General features: G+C 33.4%; 3 protein-coding genes and 1 long non-coding RNA gene across 6 annotated transcripts; 1 reads left to right on the top strand and 3 right to left on the bottom strand.

Moving 5' to 3' along the window:
* Positions 1-1,862: 1,862 nt before the first annotated feature.
* Positions 1,863-5,867, bottom strand: LOC106377425 (protein DNA-DAMAGE INDUCIBLE 1-like). Its single transcript, XM_048744631.1, has 15 exons — positions 4,675-5,867; positions 4,464-4,496; positions 4,214-4,344; positions 4,019-4,130; positions 3,791-3,907; positions 3,649-3,714; positions 3,404-3,466; positions 3,268-3,312; positions 3,116-3,177; positions 2,952-3,045; positions 2,778-2,870; positions 2,629-2,698; positions 2,461-2,531; positions 2,294-2,365; positions 1,863-2,196 (listed from the first exon to the last, which is right to left on the bottom strand). The coding sequence occupies exons 1-15, from the start codon at positions 4,738-4,740 to the stop codon at positions 2,068-2,070; spliced, it is 1,224 nt and encodes a 407-aa protein (XP_048600588.1). The 5' UTR covers positions 4,741-5,867; the 3' UTR covers positions 1,863-2,067.
* Positions 5,868-6,061: 194 nt separating this feature from the next.
* On the top strand, positions 6,062-6,771 carry LOC106375056 (enhancer of mRNA-decapping protein 4-like). 3 transcript variants are annotated; one of them, XR_007318078.1, is made up of 2 exons: positions 6,062-6,304; positions 6,391-6,771. XR_007318078.1 is itself a non-coding variant. In XM_013814959.3 (2 exons), exons 1-2 carry the CDS (start codon positions 6,245-6,247, stop codon positions 6,658-6,660), a joined length of 306 nt encoding a protein of 101 aa, XP_013670413.1. In that variant the 5' UTR covers positions 6,062-6,244; the 3' UTR covers positions 6,661-6,771. The 3 variants fall into 3 exon arrangements, 1 of the variants encoding a protein (XP_013670413.1); XR_001275182.3 differs by having other exon boundaries at positions 6,371-6,771; XM_013814959.3 differs by having other exon boundaries at positions 6,062-6,260; positions 6,371-6,771.
* Positions 6,772-7,273: 502 nt separating this feature from the next.
* LOC106377426 (chaperone protein dnaJ 11, chloroplastic-like) lies at positions 7,274-8,168 on the bottom strand. Its single transcript, XM_013817663.3, has one exon. The coding sequence runs from the start codon at positions 7,970-7,972 to the stop codon at positions 7,493-7,495; it is 480 nt and encodes a 159-aa protein (XP_013673117.2). The 5' UTR covers positions 7,973-8,168; the 3' UTR covers positions 7,274-7,492.
* A 6,238-nt stretch (positions 8,169-14,406) lies between these two features.
* Positions 14,407-15,507, bottom strand: LOC106375058. The gene is made up of 4 exons (XR_001275184.2): positions 15,354-15,507; positions 14,939-15,253; positions 14,753-14,808; positions 14,407-14,660 (listed from the first exon to the last, which is right to left on the bottom strand). It is a non-coding gene; the product is annotated as an uncharacterized LOC106375058 (long non-coding RNA).
* Between the last annotated feature and the right edge of the window lie 270 nt (positions 15,508-15,777).

Below are 15,777 nucleotides of genomic sequence, written 5' to 3'. Positions count from 1 at the left end.
AAAATAAATTAAACAATCAAATTAGCTATAAAAGTAAAATTTAGATTTTTTCGTATATGTTATATTTTGAATTTTTAAAAACGACAATAAATGACTAAAACTATTAAAATTATTATGTTAAAAATTAATGATCAATGGTTTAACATTTTTATTATAAGAAGATACACATGATTTTAAAACCATATTAGTAAAAAATATCATTTAATAATAAAATAAATATGTATATATATATATAGATTAAACACTATATACCATAAGATTACATAAATATTTTAATATTAAAACTTTCAATGAATTTTAAAGAACATTTATAAATTATAAACTTATTAAAGATTTCAGATTGAAAATTTTGTTGTCGATGTTTTAAATATTTTGTTATAAAATGATATGAATGATCATAGAACCGTATGATTATAAATTCTTATTTAATAAATAACTATATAAAATATACTATTCTTAGAAAAATAGGTTGGTCCATCTTAACTTATATTACACTTTTTATTAAACTAACTATCGAATTGATAAATAATGTACCAAAAAATGTTTTGCACTTTCCTTAAATAAAAGCTACGAAATTACCTAATATGATTAACATATATGTGAAAATTAATTATTATGAATAATAAATATTTGATAACAATTTTTGTATCTTAGTTCTTTTTAAAAATTTTATATTATTAAAAGATATTAAAAATCACATTAAATATATAATAAAAAACATTTATATTTTTTTTATATGTTATATTTTGAATTTTTCAAAACGTCTATAAATTATTAGAAATTTGAAGATCTCCACTCTTAAAATTTTGTGATCAATAGATTATTTTTTTTGTCATAATAAGTTACAAATGATCATAAAATTATATTAATATGAACTTTTATTTAATATTATAAGAAGATATACATGATTTTAAAACCATATGAGTAAAAAATATCATTTAATAATAAAACACATATATATATATATATATATATTAAACTATATACCATAAGATTACATAAATATTTTAATACTATAACTTTCAATGAATTTTCAAAAACATTTATAAATTATAAACTTATTAAGGATTTCACATTGAAAATTTTGTTATCGATGATTTAAATATTCAGTTATAAAACGATATGAATGATCATAGAACTGTATGATTATAAATTCTCATTTAATAAATGACTATATAAAATATACTATTCTTAAAAAAATAGGTTGGTCCATCTTAACTTACATTATATTTTTTATTAAACTAACTATCGAATATTCGAATTGATAAATAATCTACCAAATTTTGTTTTTGCACTTTCCTTAATTAGAAGCTACGAAATTACCTAATATGATTAACGTATATATGAAAATTGATTATTATGAATAATTAATATTTGATAACAATTTTGGTATCTTAGTTCTTTTTTTAAATTTTATATTATTAAAAGACATTAAAAAATCACATTAAATATATAATAAAAACATTTATATTTTTTCTTATATGTTATATTTTGAATTTTTCAAAACGTCTATATATTATTAGAAATTTGAAGATTCTCACTCTGAAAATTTTGTGATCAATAGATTATTTTTTTTGTTATAATAAGTTACAAATGATCATAAAATATAATGCATATGAATTTTTATTTAATAAATATTCAAAATAAATAATATATATATATATATAAATACTAATGATTTAAAGCAACAAGATTGGCTGATCAATTTAGTTGTCCAGTTGAAATCTTTCAAAAGTATGTGAAAGATTAAAGTCAAAGTAAATATGGATTTAGAATAGTAGTTATATTTTACTAACCAAAATACCGAAAAAAATCGAACCGAACCGAAACCAATCCGATATCTGGATTGAACACCCATAATCTAAATGAAGCCAAACTATTGTTTCATTCTCCAAAATATAATAAAAATAATAACTTAATTCCGCGCAAGGCGCGGATCTTATCCTAGTGTTGTGTAAAGAAGAGCTAATAAAATACAAATAATAAAGGGAGATTTAAAAAGTCTCTTTAAATCACAGTTTGTTTGTTGGCCTTTTTGGTAAATGCGACAATTTTGTTTTTGAATCTTCATCCACCAAAGAGAAACCCAGCAGCTTGTTCTTCGTTTCCTTCAAACAATCTCAGAGCTTGCACCACTGCTTCCCTGGAGAATCCCAACTCAACAAGCTTTGCAATCTTGGCTTCAAATTCAGGTCCCTGTGGGTTTAGGTTTACATGATGAAAATGAATAACACAGTCTGGAAAAGGAAAAGCAAGAAGTGAGACTAAAACTTTCAACGCAGCTTCTTTTTACCTCTGCTCTTGAAGGTTGACTCGCTGGGCTTGCAACTGTGTTACTCTTCTTCTCTGTAAACCCAGAAGGAACCTGTATGACCAAAACAACTTGATCATAAGAACTTACTTCCAAACTGAGTAATTCATCAAAACGAAAGATAATGAACAAAATGTAGAGTCTCTTACCGCTGCTCCAGAGCTAGATGCTTGATTCGGAACACCACCTTCATCCAGGAATCGAGAAGGGAGGTCTTTCTCTGAAGAAAGTAGCGGTTCTTTTTTCAGTTTAATTGAAAATAATGATAACAAACATAAAAAGAGGTTCAAGAATAAGATGGTAGGTAGAAAACTAGCCTTGCAAAAAGGGAACCGAGACCTCTCCTCCTCCAACAGTCAGGACGTTATCCTTCAAATCAATAGTGCACTACATACAGAGAAAAAAAGGGTTTACGTTTGGTTCAAACACGTACAGTAAGTTTAAAATCAAATGATGGAGATGTTACCTGATGCTTACGCAGCATATCAAGGCCAAAAAGGAACTCCATGTTAGGCGAATCCAGTACTATGAATGAACACGGGTAAAAGTTTTTTCCAATCTGCAAGTTACGAGATATTCAATTTCTTTTGCAAAGATCATATTATAACATCATTATAAGGAATAACATTTGCGGTGTTACCTTGATTGGAGCGACATGAATGCGGCCTAATATCTCTGTTTGGCCAACACCCTGAGCAATACCTTTATACCGTTGATCCATGAGTCTCAGCAATCTGAAAGTAACCATTCAAACAAGACTCATGAAGAAGTACCAGAACAAACAGAAAAAGCTGCAAGAGTTACCCGCATCTCTCAGCACAACTCTTGGATATGATTGTAGATTGAGCACCACTATCAACAAAAGCCTGGAGATGGTGTCAAATATAGGCTTAGAACATACAAATGATCTAAACATGAACCAATAGATAGAGGTATTCTGGTTGCGGAATTGTTACCTTTAGAGGTATACCATTGACCTCCATATCCACATACAGCATTATCTACGGAAATGTGAAAGAAAAAACAACTCAAGACTGCTTACAAGAAAGGTAAGGAGTTTAAGAAGCATAATCTAAACCAGAGCATACATACCACCCGAGCAAAACCTTCAGGGTTATGTTCAAGGGCAGCTTCCCAGTTCTCATCAATTCCTTTCTGCTCAAAGGTATCAAGATAGCACCACAAGTCAGGAATGATACGAAAAGATAACAAGCTAATTAGGATAACACAAGAACCAAACCTAAGTGAATATTTGCATCGTGGAATCACAAAAGACTTATTTGCAACTACAGACATACTAGACTTCAGTACATGAAACTTAAGTAAGAACAATTAACCTGACGAATTGCAGCTTCGATTTTCTTCTGTGCTTCAACATCAAACGGATCTGCATACAGAAGGGCCTGCAAGGGGGGAATACACAAGCAGAATTCTTTGATAGTGGTAGTTTCACATTTTTCGAGAAAACAAAAGGCTTACGAGTTCCTCCTCCTTTTGACGCTGCGCTACAGATCGCTGTTGATGCCGTGAACGCAAAACATCCTGTAACTTGTTTAAATCGCTTCCAGAAATCACTTGTGCAAGCTCAGGATCCGTCTACAATTCACACCATCAAAACCCAAGGTAACTAACCTAGTCACAAAACAAAGGCCAAGTAACAATACCACAATTCCCAAACTAAAGTTCTAGCTACCCATCAATTCACACCTGGAATAACTGTCCCATAATATTAGAATCACCCCGAATGTGTTGTTGAAAAGCTGCAGGGTTCGAAGCTGACCCATCAGGATTCATACCCAAATCACTCCCTGCCGCACTACTGAATCATCCAAGCAAACAAAAACCAAGAGTAACCACACTGAAATATTCAAAAGAAGAGTAGCAAGTTTCAATCGACCGTACCCAGATGAGGCGTTGGACACCATCATCATCAACAAATCATCGTCCTTTACACCCAATGCACTCAATTTATCAGAGTTGCTCATCTCGTTGCCATTGTACAAGAGCTGCTGCTGCTGAATCGGAACATTCGCCTGCTCATTGATACAAAAACACACAAAGTAGCTTAAGTTCCAAAAACCCTAACTTTCAGCAGAATTCAAACTTTTATTCTCACAATACAAAGCGACAAGAGAGATCTGAGATCGCTTACCTCAACCTCCAGCAAGGCTTTAACATTCTCAACCTACGAGAGAAAAAAAAAAAAAAACCTAACAATGATCAGCAAAAAAGGGTCGACTAATCAAGGAAGAAGAAGCTAAACCCAAGATCGTTAATAGATCAATTCGAGATGAGTGCATTGTGATTTTAAATAAGCGAAGAATCATGAAAGCTAGGGTTTTTGAAGAGGGGGGGGGGCTTACGGTTTCGTGTGAATCGACGTCAAGGGTGATGATTTGTTCGCCGGCGGTCATCACGGTGATCCTCATCTTGTTAATCGTTCGTCTGTTTGGCTTCTCCTTCTCTTCTTTGTTGGTTTTCTTCCTTTCCTTTGTTGTTATATTAACTCTTTTCTTATGAAGGAAGTCAAAACACTCACTGACCCGAAAACCCGCTTTTTAAGCAAGAGGCTCTACAGAAGTTGAGAGAATCCCGAAAGTACCCCTGAGTCGTTTTAATTTGTTAGTTGGACTTTAGATTTACCCGCCCGACCGTTTATAACTTTTTTTGGTTTGGCAATTCATTTCAACGATCAATTTATTACCAACAAAAAAATTTAACAAACTCTTTAAAAGTAATTAACCACTAGGATCCCTTTACCACTCCGCAGACACACCTAAAATAAAAATATAATCTGTCACTTGTGAAGAAGACTTGAAGTGGTTTACCTGTTGCGAGAATTTTACTTTTTGTAGTCATCGAGAATCTTTACTTTAGTGGAGATAAGAATAAGAATATTTATAACTTTATATGTTTATTGTTTTTTTTTTATTATTTAATAGCCTAAAGCTTATAGGTTTTAACCCTTTTAACTTTATGCTCAAAAGCTGCGAAAATTAGAGACGTTACGGATTTTGATCGAATTATAGGTAAAATAAAATAAAATCTGATTAACGAAACACTATAATGCACAAGGAATCAATATTATGGAGATAAACGAAAAAAAAACAAAACCTAAAATTCGATGTATCCAAATCCGAATCCAACACACAACGCCGTCGATTCGAAAGATTTGATCAGATCACACAAGCTTACTTATAGCTAGTTTTTACCGGGGAAACCGCAACCGCGACGGCCAACGCCTCCGCCGCAGCCGAATCTGGGATCGCATTCGAGTTTACCGGAATCGTGGATCTTGTGGAAACCGTCCTTGAAAACTCCGAACCCGAATAGAAACCCAATCGCGATCACCACCAGAACCAAACACGTGCACAGAATGCAAATCCGTCCACAACACATCTCTTCCTCAAATCCGTCACCGGAGATTCCGAGATTCGTCTTCGATTTAGGTTGAACAACACTAATGATATAAGATGAGAGAGTGAGAGTGAGAGTGAGAGAGAGAGAGAGTTTGTTTGTTGGGGGTGTTGAGCGAGAGAGACGTAGCAATTGTGCGTGGGGACGTTACGCCTTGTTTTCTCTTGCTTTTAAAGCTAATCAAAATCCTAAACTAGTTTCACAACGGTCTCCTTTAGCTAAGTTGACTATGACTCTATATTGGGCCACGCTTTAGGCCCATTTGTGAACTAGAAAAAGCAAGAACCCAAGAGATGATTATATAAGGCCCAATAACGAAAACAAAACTTCAGGGAATAAACTACAAGTTAATTACAAAAGCATTCTCACAGTGTTGCTAAATACACGATCACACCAAAGTCTCCAATAGTTCTCTTCCTCTATCTCCCTGTGACTAATCAGATCCGCCGAGTCTTTGAATCTTTACTCATCGATTTCGCAAACCCTAGCTCCGGCGATCTCGAAGCATCGAAATCCATGGCGACCTCACCTGGTAACTCTAACCCTCCCATTTCAATCCCCCGCCGTTCGATCTCGGTAATCTCTTCAAACCCTTATCGAATCCTTACCATACGCCGCCTGCATCTTACTCTCCGCCCACAGGTCCGTTTTACAATCAACAGCCCTACGCTCCGCCGGCTATCGCCGCCCAGCCATCCCCGGTGACTCAGACGCCGCAACAGGAGGCGGTGCCTTCCTCTTCCTCCGCGACTAACTTGCACCCGCAGAGAACAGTATCTTTCCCCACGCCGCCTCTGAATCTCCTGTCGCCACGTGGCAATCACAATCCCGGGACGCAGATCCTGGCTCTCCTCAACAATAACAACAACGGTGGAGGCGCCGCCGTCGCGTCCGCTCGAGATCGCTCGCTCGACGAATATATACTTATGTAGTAACAAAATTGATGATAAAAATCTAATAAATAATGCTTCACTGTAATTATTCGGATCCGTATTTTTAAAATACATTAAAATTTTAAATTTTATTAATATTAATATTTGATATATTAATATTTATACATGAATTAATCTTATAATATTATATTTTAGTTTTTACAATATTATAAACATATATAAATATATTTATAAATATTTAATTTATGTATTATATTAAAAAAATTAGTATTTTTTGTTAAAAAATTATTTTTAATTATTTTGACGGATCCGGATCCGGATAACCGCGGATAATAGAATATCGAGACGGATATCCGAAACTCGGATATCCGGAAACCACGAATCCGGATCCGTCCCAGGGATATGTACTTGCAAGGAAGTGTTCTGTTTTAGTCTTTTAGACCATGGTGGTTCCGTGGACCAATATTTTTTTCAGAGAGAAACCAAAAATTCAAAAGAAAAGCATCTCTTGCCATACTAAAACCAAACAGTCGACTGTTTGAGCAAATATCTTTAAAATTGCCAATAGTTTTAAAATTCATTTAAAATACGTGTTATCAACTTGTTCTAATTAGTCGGCAGCATACTTCTTCAGTTTTTCGTATGCCTGATCTTTGACTACGAAAAATATATAAACCAGAAAACAAAAATAATATACATCTCTCTATTCATAATTTATGTTAACAAAGTTAAAGCTAAGGACTGATAAAACTCATCTTTTCCCTTTTAATTTTCCCAATACACGACAAAGGAAAAAAAAAAAAGTAACAAAAGGGGAAAAATGAAGTAAAAAAAAGTGCCCTTGCTGCAAAGTCATCACCTGAAACCTAAATCACCAACACTGATCCGTCTCCCACCTCCGGGTCGTCGAATACGCCCGACCCGCCCGTCCCATCGCTCCGACCTGCACACGTCTCCGCCGCGCTCCCAGCGTCGAATCGTAGATCGCTCTCGTCGTCGGATCCGCCAGCGTCGCGTAAGCTTTGTGGATCTCCATGAAATCTCGCCCGTCCGACTCCGACGCGTCGGGATGGTAAACCTTCGCTAGGCTCCGGTACGCCGTCTTGATCTCCGGCAAGGACGCCGTTTCGTTGACTTTCAGCAGCTCGTACAGGCTCGACGCTCGCCGGCGAACGGATTCCGTTACAGCTGGCTCCGCGTTCAGAGTCTGCGCCGAAGCTCTAAACGAGTTTGCTCCGGTGGGAAACCGCGCGGTGCCGTTGTGTGATCTGGTTGACTTAGGCTGGGGAAGGCTGGTTCCCGGCGAGAAGCGGAGGGAGTTACCGGCGCAATTAACTAAGATTCCGGACATTTATGTAATTAATGTAAAATTCGAAGGCGGCTTTCGAAAGAAACTGTAAAATTTGAAGAAGCAGAGAGAGAGGATTTAGATATGAATCACAAGGAGTGAAGGATTGGGATATGTCCCTTTATATAAAGAGAAAGCTCATAGGCCATATCCCATTATTTATTATTATTTTAATTGCTAAACTAAGAGGGGATACTATTACTTTAATTATGAGGTTACTTGATAATTTGGTTTTAGTCTTTTAGAGTATGTTCATTTTAGCTGTTACTGAAAAGTGGGGAAATGGCTAAATGTTCTTTTAACTTTTATTACGGGATTTAATAATTTCCGCTGTCATATATGCAAGTTTTAAATGAATTTGGCCGTAGAAAATTCTGGGGTTAATGTGGAAATAAAGTGATTAAGAAGGAGCGAAAATCAAGGAAAAAGAAAGGTATAAACCCGTGGGAAAAGAGTGGCAGTCACCAGTTTTGGGAAAATTCTATGGTACGATGACGTGTCATCCAGTTCAAAAGATTGGCCTTCTAGAACACCGTTTGTCGGCTGGGCTCTCCTTATTTGATCGGCTCACTATGCTTGTAATGATGACGTGTCACCAGTTCAAAAGATCGGCCTTCTAGAACACCTTTTGTCGGCTCGGCTATCCTTATTTGATCGGCTCACTATGATTGTAATGATGATATGTCGCGTAACTGTATATATTATTTTTTTCCCAAGAAAAGTGCTTCATTTTTTTTTACGCATATTCATTTCATTCTAAGTACACATACACATTTTAAAACATAAACCGGCGGATGAATGAGCAATCCCCAAAAACAAGAGCCTACATGAAGGCGGTACCTAAAACTCACACCGGAGTGACTTATAGTACTAAAACATAAAGATTAGAGCTGAAATAAGACTACATAAAAACTAACAATTGCCCAAAAACGATCAAAAAGTTAATTTAGCAGAATTTAAACCTTAATAGAAGCCAATGATGGGAATTGCCGTGCTGCCTATAGCCCGCCCATGCTAATCTCCACCTCCTACACCACGACTTAACATTGCTGCACATGCTCACCAAACGTTAACGTCCAGGAACCAAGACTTTACGACTTCATAACCCGACAGGAAGAACCATTACTCGATTCACATAACCTTCGGATACGGAGGCGACGCGTTTCACGCCCGCTTTACTCCTAGATAGAAGTCCAAACACACTCTCAACGAAGACGAAGCCTTACCAAACAGACCCTCCAAACACACTGCCTAAGAACCGAATCTGTAAGCTATCATTGCACCCACCACGCTGCAAAGAAACTCTGCTAAACCAACTATCACCACACCTTAACACTACCACTACTCAAAGACACAAAACTCTCTTGATACCAACTGACTGGAACAATCTACAATGACACTGAAGAGAACACCTGCTTCAACCATCAACATCGAACGTTATTACCATCAACTCTGCAGTACCACCACAGAACCAAAATGGGGCACTTCATCACAACCAGACCGATCATCAATAACACCACGAGGAGGATCTAGTTTAATCGGTTTTAATTTTACTACCACCTATTAGTCTCCTAATGGTAAACCATCAGTTTGTGAGCTAACAAGATCGTCACCAAGGTGCTAACCGACCAAAACTCCATCCCTCCGGTCATCACCATTTCCGGCCCATAGCCTTAAAACACCCAACACACCAAACTAATGTTGGGTATATATTTATAGCACTATTCTGCATTATCATGATTAGAGAATTGTTAATGTTGAGTATTAGTACATGTTTTATGAAATTAAATCTGGCTATTCAATGAAAAGGATGTAGTTTTTGAACAGTCAACTCCAACCATTATTTAAATGTGACAATAGTGTTCATTTAGTACTATTAATGTTTAACAATGCTATATCCATAAATTATAATATTTGTAGAATAATACTATACCCAGTTCCAAAAACAAAAATATGCTTCTAGAAGAAATCTTCCCAGCAAATCAACGGCTGATAATAAAGAGCAAAACACGAACTATCTTTTACAACAACGAAAAATAAACGCGTCGACATGTAAATATCAATGCATTTGATTCTAGAAGCTTTTTTCTTGTCTTTATCTACCAAACTATTTTTTACGTTTATAAATATATTTAGGGTTGGATTACTGTACAGATAAAGAGACAAAAGTGTCTCTCAAGGATGTGTCGGTTGGGCCACGGAGATGGACATGACTTCTAGAAGACAACGAACCCAGACACAAAGCATAAATACGATTTTGTGCGTAATACACTCCTTAATCATTGTTATGTGTTCAATATGTACGATTGATTATTCAAGCTTCTTACTTACAGTTTACAAATTATTATTCACAACTGATTATATGTTAAAAACAGAAGGTGTACAAAATGTATTTCACTTTGTCAACGCAAATGTTATTGTGTGGAAAAATGATAATGAAAACTAACCATCTTTTAGTAAAAAATTTAAAGTAGATATGGTCTGTAAATCATAGTTGATACTAGTAGGCATAGATTAATTATTTTATTAATATTTTAATAATGGGAGTTAACACTCTGTTAGTTATTTTTGCGTATGATTCACTCTCAATAAGCATAAGCTTCTAGAGGACTGTGATTGATGCAAGTAATAAGCAAAACATATTTTAGTAGTGAATGTAAATGGATGAGTGGAATTCAACTGTGTTAGTTATTTTATGACAAGGGACTAGCAATAATTAACGTCTATACTTTTTTATGAAATAGTAAAACGATGAAAGGTTTGATTATTATAACAGTCAATTCTTTAATTACATAGTTATGGTGGGGGGTGGGGGGTACTACTTTTTTGGAGGACTTGGTGGGGGAGTCATGTTCTGTGTGTACCCCCCAAGTTCCACAGACGCTTCTTTGCTTTATGTTTTTAAAATATGATATGAAGATTAACAAATTACTAGAGTTTATCCCGCACATAGTGCGGGTATATTTTCATTTTATAAATATTTAATTTTAATATTATTATATAAATTTAAATATACAATTTATATTTTAGTGTTTAGTATTTTATAACTTTTTAATTTTATTGTTTAAGTTTCTTATTACTTTATTAATATAGGGGTTTGTTTTATACATTTTACCTTTTTTATTACGTTTTCGAGTTTTCATAATTTGAAATCATCAAATAAAAAATATTCTTCAACATATGATTTTTGAAAATATATAGCTGTAGAAATAAATTTTTAACATATGTTAATAACATCATTTGTATAAAACAAATCTGACATGATTAAAAAATTTGAACCCGTTTTAGTGGTAGATGATAATTTATTTAAATGAAAGCATTATATTATTTAATTACGAAATTAATTAAATAAATATTAAATAAAAATTATTTAAAAATTTAGTAGGATTTTGTTAGATTTTTCTCAACAGATTTTGTTATAACTGAAAATAAAATTCAAATCTATAGTTAAAATTAATTTATTATTAATATTCCTATTAATTATTATATCATATTATGTGATTAATGAAATGGTCCTAGTAGACTTCTAAATAGTAGATAAAAATGGTACTTCTCTTTTAATAGAGAAGATACTTCTGTTTCTACCATTTCTTCTTTCATGTAAATACTTTATTACTAGTTTTTTAGTACGTGGATATGGTGTTGTCTGTGTAGGAACTCAAAGTAGATCATTAAGGTCATTGATTCGAGTGCCAGTTAAGATATGTAGACTAGTGGTTGGCTTATTTGATTAAATAATTAAACAACAACGTAGCTGAACAAACCAATAATAATGTGTATAATAGAGGGACAAGTCGGTATTATGCTACCTGGCATGCCCTGTGCTTAACTGAAAAGTACTTCTCAACTTCTTTCCTAGTTTAGTTTTATAATCGAACTATTTAATTATGCGATTCTAGAAACCCGTAATCTATTGGGATGATACAATTTTAATCTGCTGGGGAATTGGGCTGAATCGTAGTGAGCCCTGCTATATTGAGTCCATATACTAAACTATAAGTCGTCGAAGCTTTGTAAACGGGGTTACAATCACACACAATTTTAGGCCGGTGCATTCGGAGTCGCAATCAAATCTCGGGTTTGTCCAATTCCATTCGGGTTATACGAAAGTTCGGTTCCGGATCGGTTCGGGTTCTATTTAATTCGGGTCGAAGTTAATAAATCTTCAAAGAACTGGTACAACCCAAAAATTAATTTTTTGGTTTTAAAATAGGGAAAATTTGAAAATATACTATTTATGATTTATAATTTGAAAAACACATTTCTATTTTAATGTTTTGAAAGTACATTTTCTTATTGACAAAAAAAAGAAGAAAAAAAGTACACTTTCTTACGTGTGATGAGACAGTTTTATCCTAATTTTAACTAAAACTAAAAATTAAGAAATAATTTATGTTTGAGATAATATATGTTTGAATAAATACATATTAATATTTTAAAACAATTTGTTAAGTTTTCCAAGATATTTTAAAGATTCTTTCTTCACTTTTCAGTTTTCACAAAACAGAAAATTCTCCAACAGATTGCAATCAAATTTATATTGCTCAATCACACGACTTTGTTAGCATTTTCTGTTAGAACAATATTTGTTCTTTAATTTTGATATACGTTCAATTGATAACTGAATACGAGTTGTGTACAATGTCTGATTTGGAACTCCTTTTCTACGGATGTCATCTAGGTTTTTGAGATGAATTTTCTACCATGATCATTACTTTTTGTCTGTATTTTCTATACCGAGATTTATGTTTTACGACCTTTACATTTCGAAGAATTCTCTAAGATTGAAATTTTATTGTGTGTTTCTTTGATGTTCGTCCATCCTTTGTATGGTGATTGTCCTTCAGTTAGTTTAACCTTTAGAAGTAACACTAGATATGTAACAATGCAAAAATGGAGCTGTGTTTCAAAAACTGTTTAAGAAAAAGCTCTATGCTTTGAGTAAAAATGGAGAACACAAAAATGAATGGCGTTGACGTCCTCTATCATTACTCATTATAGTATACTAGGGTCGGCCCGCCTTACGGGCGGGAAGTTATAGTAAAAACTATTTTATATGAATTTATATTAATTTTATGAAATATTTTAAATCATTATAGATTGAAACGATATTATAAACAAATAAATAATGAAAAAAATTGAGATAATATTGTTATATTTAATAAATATTTTTTGTTTGAATTAAAATAACAGTAGCCTTCATTATTTTTTATGTTAGAGAATACAAAATTAGCAAAAATAATTCAGAAAGTGTAATAATATATAATTTATTTCAAGAAGATTCAAGTTTTAAAAAGCATTTACGCATTTACATAAAAATTCAAAGTATTAATTTTGGGTTGGTCGACAGTTGACAGACTTGAACGTATTACATTTTCAAATTCTTGTTCTCAAACATTAATAACTGATATGTTTATTTTTAATGTGTCTTGATTTTTTTAATTTTTTGTGGAATATGTTTTAGGTTATTGTTTAATTTAATTATTATCATTTTTATTGTGGTTGTTTATTTAATAAAATACAATTTCATTCTCATGTGAATCTCATTTTTGTTTATTTGGTAGTTAAAATCAGATTATTAATGTCTATATGATGTGATTTATTTTGGATTTAAAAATATTTCAATATGTTTAATTTGTTCTTATATATTTTGTCTAAAATAATTATTTTAAGTGAAAATTTGTATTTATAATTTTATATTGAAATCCTGAAACCAACACCAAATCAAAAATTAGATTGGACTTGTTTTTTCTTAACTTTGAACCAAGCTAAGTAACTGAATATAATAGTTAAAATCATTTAAATCAATTTATGATGGGATTAATAAGGGCAATATGAGCTTGTGAAAGATTTGATCATATTATTCCCTATCCCTAATCTCACATATCAAAATTTTTCCTGTTTTGACAAATACCTTATTATTTTAAAATTACATTAGAAAAGTTTACAGATTTAAAATTTTGTGATGTCATTATTTTCTTAATTTCTATCTCTTTGTATTTGTTTGTATCTCTTATAGAAATTGAAGTTAATTTTTTTGATAATAACAACAAAAATCAGAAGAATATTAAAACATGGCAAGCCAGTGCCAGCTTGTGACTTGTATTTCTGTTCCATTTAATAAATACTTTTCCATCTTCGTAGGCTTTTGTTGCTAGCTCTCGGTTTTCTGTAATCTATGTATCTCTTAGAACTTCCAATTCCTCTTTCCTTTTTAATGGTAGAACTAAAATCTTAAACTCACCCATTTCCACATCTCTCACGAAAAAACAATGAAGATTATGTATTTCTCTCTCTGTAACAACCATTTTTTTTCTTATCCTTCTTTTCTTTTCAATTTAAGCTTCACCATCAGTCTTTGTGCAGAGGAATATATCATCTTATAAGCTTTAAAAACGTTTTTTTTTTTAAAGACTTCATGGCCTTGATCGAGAGACTAACGGAACGGAGTTGTGTTTCCAATATTATTTACTTTCCAATTGACTATGGAAAGGCTAGCATAAGTGAGAGATCAGAGAAATAATATAAACTATAATCTAGAAAGCTACAATAACCAATTGGTATGAAAAAATAACTACTAAAAGATAAACATGTTGGTTAGAACGTGCTTCAAATCTTGGTACTTTTGATCTCAACTTCTCTGCTTGGTCATAAAGGTTGTATTGCGAAGCAAGAGATTCAGAAGTGTTTACTGCATTCACAAAATGAGACATTGAATATATAGCCAAAACAAAAGCTGAACAGAGAGTTTCGAGGTTTTATAACATTTTTCACAAAACGAACCTGACCCAACGCATCATGACAAAGTGTTCCAGAATGGTGCAAGGGTAGCTTGAATACTGCAAGTAGAAGTAAAAGCCATCGGTTAATTAGATGTTGAGTCAAATATAATAGACTGAAAACAAATCGCCAGTGAGAATATCATCAAGATCACCAGTCATCTCATATCTCAAAGAATAGTAAACATACAAACTTGAAGCGATCACATCACGGGTTCTCTTGTTTAAGCTGTTGAGGCGAGTAATGCTAGCTGAAAAGAGCCACATCGTTTGAAGTTCCTAGTTTCCCAGAATCTTAGCAACTTCACCCCCACGTTTGAAGAAACAATTAATGGTCGGATTTCAAATTAGAAAATAGAACAGAGGAGTTAACCATGATATTGAAAAAATATCGAACGCTATTGGAATCGTGAGGATGATTCTCAAGGGATGAGGCCTTCCCTTTTTATAGGTGGAGATCCACCGATTGGAAGAGGGATACAAATCATTGAATGAATGATCTTGGCTGCAGATGGTGGTAAAAGTTAAGATCTCGTTAATGAAGTTGAATCAATGCAACTTGTAACTCATGTGAGGAGAAGAATAGATAACGAAACGACGCGAACCAACATAAACGCAACGATTACTGACGAAAGTGATAAACCTCCATTAAAGACTCAGGACCTCCATTGATGCAAAACGCAGTAGGCGATAAACCCTAGACATGAGTGTCGGCTTCACAACTACAAAGAAGAGGCACTTTACGGGCCAATAACTGAACAAAAGCCCACAAATCTCCTTTTTTTGTTTAATGAAACGGTGAGTTTCATTACAGAGTGACACGTGTCAATTCTTCAGGGCTCGAATTAATGACGTGGCATCCGAGCTGGATACCCTGGGAGAGAAACAAAGCCTTTTTTATATATAAAGATATTCTAATATATTATTGTTCATTTTTTGTTGTTGATTTTTTTCTTAAATAATGTTTTCAATTGCATAGTTTAAAAACTATTTATGTTTTTCATTAAACTTATCAATATAGATATCAAG

Source organism: Brassica napus, chromosome C1 (assembly GCF_020379485.1).
Source record: "Brassica napus cultivar Da-Ae chromosome C1, Da-Ae, whole genome shotgun sequence".
In the NCBI taxonomy this organism is placed as follows: domain Eukaryota; kingdom Viridiplantae; phylum Streptophyta; class Magnoliopsida; order Brassicales; family Brassicaceae; genus Brassica; species Brassica napus.
This window is presented reverse-complemented; position numbering and strand designations above follow the sequence as displayed.